The 12,416-nt window shown below is 44.2% G+C and overlaps 1 protein-coding gene across 1 annotated transcript in view; it reads right to left on the bottom strand.

The window, feature by feature from the left end:
• Positions 1-839: 839 nt before the first annotated feature.
• ptar1 (protein prenyltransferase alpha subunit repeat containing 1) overlaps positions 840-12,416 on the bottom strand; it is a 16,287-nt gene continuing 4,710 nt past the window's right edge. Inside the window, exons 3-7 of the mRNA XM_031878235.1 lie at positions 8,908-8,974; positions 8,408-8,512; positions 6,873-7,116; positions 5,184-5,536; positions 840-3,916 (exon numbers count right to left, since the gene is read on the bottom strand). Of these exons, the coding sequence (XP_031734095.1) occupies positions 3,538-3,916; positions 5,184-5,536; positions 6,873-7,116; positions 8,408-8,512; positions 8,908-8,974 (1,148 nt within the window). The 3' untranslated portion in view covers positions 840-3,537. The remainder of the gene's footprint in view (positions 3,917-5,183; positions 5,537-6,872; positions 7,117-8,407; positions 8,513-8,907; positions 8,975-12,416) is intronic.

Genomic DNA, 12,416 nt, shown 5'->3' with positions numbered 1-12,416 from the left:
TACCGCTGAAACTTTTTAAGCTACAGAAACCGTTCGAATATCAAAATGTTCAGCTCTTTCAGGAGGTGTGATTTTCATATTTGTAATCTTTAAACTTTCTGAATTATTAAGGTTTTTGCAATTGTTTTTGAATATGATATCTATTTTCAGCAATGTTTTTGCAATCAATTTCAGTTTTCAGCATTCCAACGCATTTTCAGCAGGAAATGCATTTTCTAGTTCCAACAATTATTGTATTTTAAAACATTAGTAACACACTTAGTATTTCATCAGCCTCTCCAGTCTGAACAGTGTTTAGTTCTAACAGACCTAGCGTCTGTGTCAGAGTGATGTCAGAGTGATATCCGGCCAATCTAAAAACGATTGTCACAAATTAAATTTAGATAGACAATGGTGACTGGGTCCGCCCACTTAATGTCAAAAAGAAAATCTACTCGCGAGCGAGCGAGCAGGTGAAAACTTCGCGAGCAGAAGAGCAGTGATAGTAGTCGCGCGCTACGGGACGCCCCTCGCGCTCAAAGCATGGTTTTCTCCTCGCAGATGTGAAAGCTCCCGCCAAAGTAAAATACGCGCGCGGCTGTTTAATTTGCGCGCGCGGGACCTCTACACACGCGGATCTCATTTGCGCTCTCGGATTTTGACAGTGATTAGCCGTCATATTGCCTCCAGCCCTCCAGTCCCACAATACAAACAGTACTAAACAGTAAAGCGTGGGAAGTACTTTTCTGCAAGTTTAAATTAACTTCTTATTTATTTATATGAAAATGTATAGAATAATTTACAGCCCCAAGAGACTTTACTTGTGTAATTTACTTGTCTACATTTTACATTTGTTTTTTTACACCATGATACAAGGCATTTCATTTATTTTTCAGCCATGTGTGTGTGTGTGTGTCAACATATTCCCCAGCACAGTAGTTTATTAAGTGACCGTGACACACAAACCCCCCCCCCCACACACACACACACACCTCTAAATACCCTTATTCCTAGGTAAGCAGACAAGACAAAACAGTGAAAGTAAAGATGAAAGACTTTACCTCTATAAATAAATAGAGAATGACTGAGATGCTATGGGGATTATTCATGAAGGACGTACCCTCCACTGAAGTACACTGAAGAATAAATTAGAAAAAACAAAAACAGAAGCTACATTATTCTTTTTAAAAGCTTGTTGAACCTTTAAAAACAAACAAAAAAAAAAAAAAAAAACACTTTTCTGCATAGATAGTCTTGTATTCAAAGTTTGTGTTCTAGGTCTGCACCGTTAAACCCCCCCATACAGTTCTGATATGCACCCGTTCTCGAACAAACCTAAAGAATACATGGCTCAAAAATACTAGTTTGAAGATTATCTATGATCATGTACACAGTGATTTTGAGGTGATAAAGCGCCTTACTTTACAACTCTTAACATTGTAGTTCCTAAAAGAAGCCGAGTACAACGTGGTAAGGGTTACATGGAAGCACATGGAGACATGTGATGGGGTCATTCTGGCTAGCAAGCCTGTGCACAGTGGCCACTAAAACCATTTTTGTTGTTCCCCTCGAATCCACCTTCACGTCTTTAAGAATGAGCCAATGCTGGCGATCCGATCGTACCTCTATATACAGATGTGATGGCGCCCAGACTGCATCAAGGGCCCACCGCCCACTGAGCTTTCATTTTCACCTTCTACATTATAGAGAGGCGAAGGCAAAGACCCGCCCCTTCTGGTGGAAAACCATGGGATCTTATTTTGAAGAAAACAAATGTGGGTAGTCAACGGCAAGAGATAAATAATATGTTGTTAGAATTGTGCCATTAATACACATATGATGTTTGACAATTAAAAAGATGATTTGACGTCAAAAGACTTCAGTTTGTCGTAAAGACTGTTGATGTTTAAGACTTAAAAAACGTTATTAGAGACACTACACGGGCATTGGCTGAGAGTGCCGTCTCTCTCTCTGAAGTGGTGTGTTTGGTACCAGGATGTACTCGCACCAACGAGACTCGCTCGTTCTTTCCATTCCCGGCGGACAAAAAGTCGCTGGACGGAACACATCAGGTAAGATAACGTTACATTTGCATACAGTTACATATGCATGTAACGTAGCTAAGTTAGCTAGCTAACTGTTGGCGAGACAAGCGCTTTCACACAAAGCTAAATGGTACGATGACAAACAGGGACTTTCTGGACATGCTAAATTATCTTTTCAATTCACAAACATCCGCCGTTGACTATAGTACATATTTTTTCCGAAATAAGGCGGGGACTCGGAAGGGGAGGGACTTCGCCTCTCGTTTGAAGGGATGGACTGTGCAGATACAGCGTGTCACAACTTTTAAGTGCTATAAATTATTCCTCAACAAAACAAAAAAGACAACGTAGATGTTGACCTTTTAGATGTTTACCTCTATTTTTGTACAACGTAGTGACATAAAAGTAGCTAGGACTATTGCTAACTAGCCCGGCGCAAAGTAACAGACGTCATTTCAAAAAAAGTAGTTTACCCCACAGAACAATGATTGCCTATAATCATCAAATAGTCCAAAGTGCTGCTCAGTTTTCTGTGACGGGTGAAGTAGAAACGGCAGCATGTAGCACCAGTGAATGTCGGGGAGACTCTGTCCTTCGAAGTGGAGCATCAGTACCGCTGCTGTAGATTTAGTGCGTCGGGTTTAGCAGAAGGTAAGACAAGTCAGCCAAGACTTTCCACGTAGCAGACATAACCTGTTATTTAGCTGACGACTAGCTGTTTGGCTTTCTGTTGCAAGCTACTGTAACTTAGCTACATAGTTGGGACTTACTGACAGCGTTAACTAGTGAAGACCTGACCCAGGAGCAGCGACCAAGGACCAGGAACAAATGTTACCGCCTTCAGAATGGAACATTTAAAGAACTTCAGAGGAAAAAAAACAAACCAGGAGTCTGGCTGTGCTTAAAACCTGCCACTGCAACAAGCGAGTGGATTTTAACGCGTTCGTCTAAATAGTTATGAATGTGAAGCTGGAGTGAAGCTAAAAACGCCCTTTTTTAAATGTGTTTGTATTTCATTGCTTTTTAGCGTTCAGTGTAAATTCTGCTCTGCTCTCACCTTTGCAAAGTCCCTCCTCCTGTGGCAGCTTCATTTTCTTTCTATGCTGACTTATATGAACAAAGATTAAGTAATACTTATAGATGTAAAAAAAACAAAAAAAACAGATTAAAATAATAAATTCAGTGTTAAGTTGACCTGAGGCATCGAGACACCTGGAATAAGAAGAGAATCTACTGACAGACACAGAGCAGGCCTATCGGCTCCATTTGTGCAGATTTCCATTCTGAAGGGGGTACCGGCTCAGATGAAGCTCCAGAGAATCCAGATGTTTCAAAGGTCAGACTCTTAAGGACCCCATCCTCTCTGCTCACAGCCCCGCTGCCCCAGAGACTAGCTTCTAAAGTCAGCACTTTGAGTTAAAGTCAGCGCTAGGTAAGCTGATCCTACATCTGTGTCTAAAGGCAACTTCCAACGTTGACAAAGACTGAGGGGGCTAACTGTTCTCCCTCCCTCTCAAGGCTGCTGACCGATGACAGTGTCCAACCACTTCTTGTACGCCAGGGCGAAACGTCTCTGCTCGGGGTGACAGCAGCCGTCCAGGATGCCGCTCACAAAGCCGTGCTCGGAGGGCAGGGCGGGGGCGCTGGGCGGCTGGACGCCCCGCTTCAGCCGCTTGCTGTCACGCGGGTCCGGCAGGGATACCCCGTCCACCTCCATGGCTTCGCCTGCGTGCCTCTGTCCGTTCACACCCTCTCCCCCCGGGCTTTGGGCACAGGCCTTTGGCGGGCCCGGGTCGCCGTTGTTGAGGCAGTCCGGCTCGCTGCCTCCGTTGCTGCCACAGTGGTGCTGGTGTTCCCTCCTCCAGTGGTGCCACAAGTAGTAGACGTGCCGCCTGGAAAGGGTGGAAAGACACATCGCACAGCTAGTTATTGGAATGTTCTCTGGTTTGGATCCACTTAAACCCTGGATGTGAGAATGTGCTGCCTGCTATCGGTAATATATGAAGAAAAAAGATTAAAGTGGGAATTTTTACAAGGAAAAACTTGGGATATTCTCTGAGATTAAAGTGGCAGTTTACTAGCAAATGTCCTTGTTTCTGAATCAGGCGACAGGAAATGCATCGTGCGCATAAGATTGTGGTAGTACTGGGAGCGCTAAGGATACACAGGAGCAGGGATTTGATGACCTAGCATCCTTGAAAGGCAGCCGTTGAAGGATCCTTCCTTGACTCTAGAAATCAAGTCTGGCCTTAAAAGCCCAACTTTGGTTCCTCTGCCACTTTCTAATGCCACCACTCCTTCATACAGTATACACTGGTATGAACTACTGCGTATTTCAAGGAGTTTGCCTACCTGACCGTAGAGGAGAATAAAGCTTCTTGTGCATTTCAGTCTGTAAATAGCTATTCACATTTAAAACCATGCCTGTTCCTGACTGATCATAACTATTTTTAATGAGGAATCATTACAACTCATTTATGACTTGTGACACGCTCTCTGTGAGGTTTATCACGACACGCCACAATGGTGGTTAAATGTAATAAACGAGGTTATTTTAAGAGGCTCATCTAGCGCATTTAAATTATGTAGAAAAAAAGCCTCTGCCAAAATAAAACCAGTGAGTCACTCGCCCCACATGATGTGAATCTACTCAATGACCTCAACGTCTAACAGACGACCACATGACCACTGATGAGTGACCGCTGAGTGGAACATCTGTGTTGTTGCATAATGCAGTTCACTGGACAGAAAGATCTAATTTTTTTTTTTTCATCAATTTTTAGGAATAAATTATAGGGAAATTGATTTTTAATCTACAAAGTATCACATTTGAAAAAAAATGTATCATGTATTTTGTATGAAAAATCTTATTTGAACAAGTGACTGTAGTTGCCAGACAATCTAGTGGAGTAAAGTAGCATACAATGGAAGAAGCAGCTAAAGATTTTACTTAAAGAGTAAATCTACTTAGTTACATTCCACCACTGCTTAAAACACCAACAAAGAAGAGCTCTCTGACGCAGGAGATCCTTTTTAATGCCTACCGGTTGAACATTAACTGACACAACAATGCTCATAAACACTCACGCTTCACCGCGCTTCTGTTGCAGCGCGACATATTTGAACAGTCTTTTGTTACATTCACCTCTACGGCCTCACCTGTGACTCCAGAGCGTCTCGTGACCTGGGAAGGACCGGATCAGGTCAGAGCACAGCTCCACCTCCTGGTGGAAGAGCTGAAGGACCGCGGTGGAGCCGAGCTGCCTCTCCTCCTCGCCCGCTGCCTCCGCTCCCGACAGCTCCCCGTTGGCCCGGTCGTGGCCGTGGTGCGGGGGGCTGCTGCTGGGGACTGCACTGCACCGGTGCTGGGGCGAACTGGTGGTGGAAGCTGGAGTCTGGGAGAGCTCAGTGATCAGCTCCTTGAGGAGGAACTGGCGGTAGTGGAAGCCGCTGTGGTCAGACACGTGCATGGACACCCAGAGGCACATAGAGGACAGCTCATCGTGGAACACCTGAGAGGAAACATGGCAGCGTGTGAAGCACTAACATGAAGGAAACCCAACACACATTTAGCTGCTTGTTGTGTTAATTTAGTCATGAGGCCATCTTAATTAATTAAGATGGCCCATATAATACAGCGTGTTGAGTAATTGATGCACAACATATGTTGGCAGATTGCCGGACTGCATTCTGACTTTTACTCAACAATTCAAGCTTGGTATCAGGCCGATTGTAGGTTTAAAGAAATACAAAATAAAATAAATCAGAGGTAATAAAACAAGAAACAAATCATTTTACAAAGATGAAACATTTTAAGATTAAAGTGAAAGAAAGGAATACTCTCTTAAATTATAGAGTCATACATTGACAAGAAAAAAATAATACTCCCAAGGCACTGCAATAACAAGACAATGGATATCTCTTTGATATTGATTCATTTCTTATTGTCTGTATGAAACCACAGACTCGACTCATTTGTTTTCCAGCACTCAAAACATGAAAGACCAAAGACATTTTCCTCACAATTAGCAGTATTTTCTACTTAACGTATTAAGCACGTAGGCAACATGTTTCATACCTCTTGTGAATATAATCAAATTCATCTTATTTTCAGAGATTATGTATTTTATATATTTTCCCTTTGTTAACACCTGATATCGACAAAACGGACATCATCCGTGAATCCTTCCGCTAACCTCGCTCTTTCACTCAGCACAGTCTGGGCCATTTGAATGCATTAGTTATTATGTATGGGTGTACTACAATTGAAACACAATTCTTCTAGCAAATTTACGACTTTATCTCAGAGAATATCAAAGTTATTTCTAGTAAATTCATGAGGTTTCCTCTGAATATCACCCCACGGTTATAGTGTTTCTTCCTACAATGGCTCCGATACGCTATCGTACATTGTTGACATTGGCAGAGGGTGAAGACGTCATACAAGCTGTAAAAGTTAAAAGCTTATTAGTCATTGATTTGAAGTGAATGCTCCTCGTCAACTTAGCACTTCCAGATTGAAGTATAAAAGCTCAAAGTTACAGCAGGTTGTGTGAAACAGTGGTGCAACAGATGCTAAAGAACTCACGGTTCAGATCCTAATAATGGATCAGACTCACGGAAGGGAGCAAATACAACTTTTAGAGATTCCCCGATCGTGTTGTTTTGCTGCCGATACTAATCATTGATCATTGATGATCCATATTGGCAGATACAGATCCCTTTGTTGTTTGATTATTGCAGCTTTTTTTTTTACCGTCCAAAGAATCTATCAAAGATGTTAAATGTTAACATAAGATGTTTTACTTTGTTATAGTAATTTCCGGCATCACCTCTTCCTCGTCCTACCTTGACGTTGCCCTTGGCCATGTGCTGCAGCACCCAGATGCGGTGGGACCAGGCGTTGTAGTTGCTGGGATAGCGGCAGGCGGCGTCGGAGCACACCTTCATCTCTTGATGGAGCGTCCTGGCCAGCTGGTCACTGAGCCGCTGGCTCCGGTCCGCGTCGGCCTGCTCCGTGTCGCCCTGCGGAAGCTTCCGGCTGCGGCCCACGGCGGAGAACTGACGCAGGATCTGCTGCAGCACCCAGCGTCTGCGGGGAGACAACGGCTTTACAAAGACAATCGCACTCCTGGGGCTGTAGAGTCACACTTGCTTGCACCAGTCAGAAGACATATTTTTATTCATAACACCAGATGGCAGTTATAAGAGTAAAGCTTGAATGTGGAACATGATACAGAGAACACGTTAGGAGGGGACAGCGACTGTCACAGGAGCAGCCGGCTTTTATTTAAATTCCCCCCCGCAGAATACTTCACCAAGATGTTCAACATTTCTCACACTAAACCACCACAACACCCCACATAGGTCTACATGTCTGTGTCAGGCCTGCATGTTGCTGATTGGTCAAACACTAACCTAGTAGTTGCCCGTCACTTTTGTGTTTTTTGTATAACAAATATACCGAAACAAGATTATAGATTGTATATTTATCAGGAAACAAATATGAACAGAGACGCGACACCGATCGTGCCGTCACTTTTCATGTCAACACACACAAAGCAGATAGATGATCCTTTGCCTTCTGTATCTCCCTCGGACAGACGACCCCTCGTGGCCGTCTTAATTTAGTTCTGAAGGCTGAACCTGGAGACCGGACTCACCAGACTTTCACAACGTGGGATTCCCCGATCCTGCAAGCGCTCGCTTCAACGGAGAAAATGGCGCTTCATGCACTCCCCTCAATTTGCCGATCGTTTCCTCCGTTTACAGTTACATTGTAAAGCGGTCAGCCTTGCCCGGGACACCGTCTTTAGTTCCGAGAGATGATGGAAGTAGCCAAGGAGTGAGCCAGCTCCCTTCTATCTTGCAAGGTACCGATCGTGCACTCGTGAGAAAACGGTGGCTGGTGAAGACAAAGTTTATGAGGAGAAGCGCCTGCGAGCCTTTCACCTATCCTGGCACCAGGAGTGTAGTTGGGTGGCGTGCAGTGGAACCAAAATCTTTTCAGCAGGGCCCCCTGTTGTGATAGCGCACCTTTTCTTTTTTTAGACTGTTATAGTTTCCCCATCATTCAGTCTGCTATTTCAATCTCTCTTGTCAGCTAACATCAAAGGACACAGACGACAGGAAATAATGAATTAGAAACTCAAAACCAAACTGCCGTGTCATTTCCTTTATAATGGTATAAAAAAAGAGAACGGACCATTAATGACCCATTGTTGTGTAAAAGGAACAGGCACACCTCACATAGAAAAAGCTAATGCATATCTCTGTGGTGCATATCTAGCACCAACGTGCTCCCGGCCCATGCGTTACGTGTTCCATGTAGCCTGCACGTAGCCTGTGGAAGTAGAATATGACAGAGTTTAGAGAAGTCTTACCGGTGTATCCACGTCTCCGGGCTCTTGGGGAATTTGGTGAGGGCCAGCTTGCCCAGGTAGAGGTCCTTCTCTGGGTTGAGAGCTCCGCACTGCAGCAGCTCCTTCCTGCAACGACAATCAGCCACACAATACAATTATTCTGTCTGTATACATCATATTCAATACAACACTTATTCTGTCTGTATACATCATATTGTTTTAGTTAGTTATATTTTAGTTATTGTGGATTTTTACTTTTCCTTAGTTAATATCCATTTACTGCGCATTACTTATTTATGATACTTTTTGCTACATTGTTTTTTACTAAGTCACTTGTTCGCACTATGCTGCTGTAATCCTGTAAACTAATACCGGGTTCTCTTATCACGTTAGACCCACGCGCGCTTTAGCCACACGTTGAGCTGTGATCATGTTGCATTTCCACAGAAGCGGTTCAAGACCACAAACGGCTGACGTCCATGACACAATGTTTCTGCAGCTGTGACTGGGTGCGTCTGTACCTGACGTTCCATGCGGTGGTGAAGTCCGGGTTCAGCAGCAACAGGGTGCAGGTGATGTCCGCTAAAGCTGAGGGACACACAAACATGAGCTGTAAGCTTCTCTGGTTGTCAACATGATGGATCTCACGTTCCCACGTCGTTTATCAGCTCATTCACGCTACACAGGAACAACACCACCTGTCACTCGCTACCCGATCTACTTTATAAACATATACTACTTAATAATACTTCACAGTGTATCTGTGAATTCATATTTTGGATTAAGTATCTGAATTTTCAAAGTAGCCGAAATAGTAACTTATATTGTCAAATAAATGTACAGTAGTTGAGTAGCCTAAATGTACTTAATTACATTCAACCACTGGGAGAACAAGAGCACAAAGTTCTTCATGGATCTTTTTAGTTTTGCTCTCAAAATGCACCAGACTGATGCATTTAACTCTAAAATGTACACATTGTCTCCCGGGGAGTATGCCCCCGGAGGTCCGCCTACAACAGTCTCACTAAATCCTAGTAGTGCATCACTAATTCATAGGCATCGAGTGTGTGAGCGTGAACATAGCAAAAATGCCATATTCCAATTTGCCAAAAATAGCTTTTTATGTTTATTTTGAATTCATTTAGGCTACCAGGCACAGTGCACAGGGACAATTTAATGCATCTCGAGTAATCGATTGGTTAGGTAGAATGTCAGTCGTCCAAGGTTTTCTTTGGTTGACTACGGCCCTAGAAATGTAACCTCTGAGGTTTCAGTGTCTCGCTGAAGGACCGGTGGAAACCATCAGCCTGGTGGTTAGAGGACAACCTGCTCTCCCCACTGAGCCACAGCCCATAAGCAGCAGACCGTTTCATTTTTTTGAACATTTTAATATTAGGAATAGGAAATAGACGAGTCTGGAGAAACAAATCATTTTTCCCACACTCTTTTGTGTTATGGTTGTGATAGATGTGACAGATGTGACCGATGCTGCGGCAGATGCGGTTGCGGCCGATGCTGCGGCAGATGCGGTTGCGGCCGATGCTGCGGCAGATGCGGTTGCGGCCGATGCTGCGGCCGATGCGGTTGCGGCCGATGCGGTTGCGGCCGATGCGGTTGCGGCCGATGCGGTTGCGGCCGATGCGGTTGCGGCCGATGCGGTTGCGGCAGATGCGGTTGCGGCAGATGCGGTTGCGGCAGATGTTGTGGTTGTGATAGATATGATAGATGTGATCGATGTTGTGACAGATGTGACAGATGTGGTTGTGACAGATGTGACCGATGTGGTTGTGACAGATGTGACCGATGTGGTTGTGATAGATGTGACCGATGTGGTTGTGATAGATGTGACCGATGTGGTTGTGATAGATGTGACCGATGTGGTTGTGATAGATGTGACCGATGTGGTTGTGATAGATGTGACCGATGTGACCGATGTTATGGTTGTGATAGATGTGACAGATGTGACCGATGTGACCGTTATGGTTGTGACCGATGTGACCGATGTGGTTGTGACCGATGTGACCGATGTGGTTGTGACCGATGTGGTTGTGACCGATGTGACCGATGTGGTTGTGACCGATGTGACCGATATGACAGATGTGACCGATGTGACCGATGTGGTTGTGACCGATGTGACCGATATGACAGATGTGACCGATGTGACAGATGTGGTTATGACAGATGTGACCGATGTGACAGATGTGGTTGTGACAGATGTGACAGATGTGGTTGTGACAGATGTGGTTGTGATAGATGTGACAGATGTGGTTGTGATAGATGTGACAGATGTGACAGATGTGGTTGTGACAGATGTGACAGTTGTGACAGATGTTGTGACAGATGTTGTGACAGATGTTGTGACAGATGCAATAGATGTTGTGACAGATGTGACAGATGTGGTTGTGATAGATGTGACAGATGTGGTTGTGATAGATGTGACAGATGTGGTTGTGACAGATGTGACAGATGTGGTTGTGACAGATGTGACAGATGTGGTTGTGACAGATGTGATAGATGTGGTTGTGACAGATGTGATAGATGTGGTTGTGATGGATGTGACAGATGTTGTGACAGATGTGACAGATGTTGTGACAGATGTGACGGATGTGACAGATGTGACAGATGTGACAGATGTTGTGACAGATGTGGTTGTGATGGATGTGACAGATGTGGTTGTGATGGATGTGACAGATGTTGTGACAGATGTTGTGACATGTTGTGACATGTTGTGACAGATGTGACAGATGCGACAGATGTTGTGACAGATGTGACAGATGCGACAGATGTTGTGACAGATGCGACAGATGTGACAGATGTGGTTGTGATAGATGTGGTTGTGATAGATGTGACAGATGTGACAGATGTGGTTGTGATAGATGTGACAGACGTGACAGATGTGGTTGTGATAGATGTGACAGACGTGACAGATGTGGTTGTGATAGATGTGACAGATGTGGTTGTGATAGATGTGACAGATGTGACAGATGTGGTTGTGACAGATGTGACAGATGTGACAGATGTGGTTGTGACAGATGTGACAGATGTGACAGATGTGGTTGTGACAGATGTGGTTGTGACAGATGTGACAGATGTGGTTGTGACAGATGTGACAGATGTGGTTGTGACAGATGTGATAGATGTTGTGGTTGTGATGGATGTGACAGATGTGACAGATGTTGTGACAGATGTGACAGATGTTGTGACAGATGTGACGGATGTGACAGATGTGACGGATGTGACAGATGTGACAGATGTGACAGATGTTGTGACAGATGTGGTTGTGATGGATGTGACAGATGTGACAGATGTTGTGACAGATGTTGTGACAGATGTGGTTGTGATGGATGTGACAGATGTGACAGATGTTGTGACAGATGTTGTGACAGATGTGACAGATGTTGTGACAGATGTTGTGACAGATGTGACAGATGTGACAGATGTTGTGACAGATGTGACAGATGTGACAGATGCAATAGATGTTGTGACAGATGCAATAGATGTTGTGACAGATGTGACAGATGTGACAGATGTGGTTGTGACAGATGTGACAGATGTGGTTGTGATAGATGTGACAGATGTGGTTGTGATAGATGTGACAGATGTGGTTGTGACAGATGTGACAGATGTGGTTGTGACAGATGTGATAGATGTGGTTGTGACAGATGTGATAGATGTTGTGGTTGTGATGGATGTGACAGATGTTGTGACAGATGTGACAGATGTTGTGACAGATGTGACGGATGTGACAGATGTTGTGACAGATGTGACAGATGTTGTGACAGATGTGGTTGTGATGGATGTGACAGATGTGGTTGTGATGGATGTGACAGATGTGACAGATGTTGTGACAGATGTTGTGACAGATGTGACAGATGTGACAGATGCTGTGACAGATGTGACAGATGTGACAGATGCGACAGATGTTGTGACAGATGTGACAGATGTGACAGATGTGACAGATGTTGTGACAGATGTGACAGATGTTGTGACAGATGTGACAGATGTTGTGACAGATGTGACAGATGTTGTG

This window comes from Anarrhichthys ocellatus, unplaced genomic scaffold (assembly GCF_004355925.1).
Source record: "Anarrhichthys ocellatus isolate YVR2014 unplaced genomic scaffold, GSC_Weel_1.0 scaffold168, whole genome shotgun sequence".
Taxonomy (NCBI): Eukaryota; Metazoa; Chordata; class Actinopteri; order Perciformes; family Anarhichadidae; genus Anarrhichthys; species Anarrhichthys ocellatus.
This window is presented reverse-complemented; position numbering and strand designations above follow the sequence as displayed.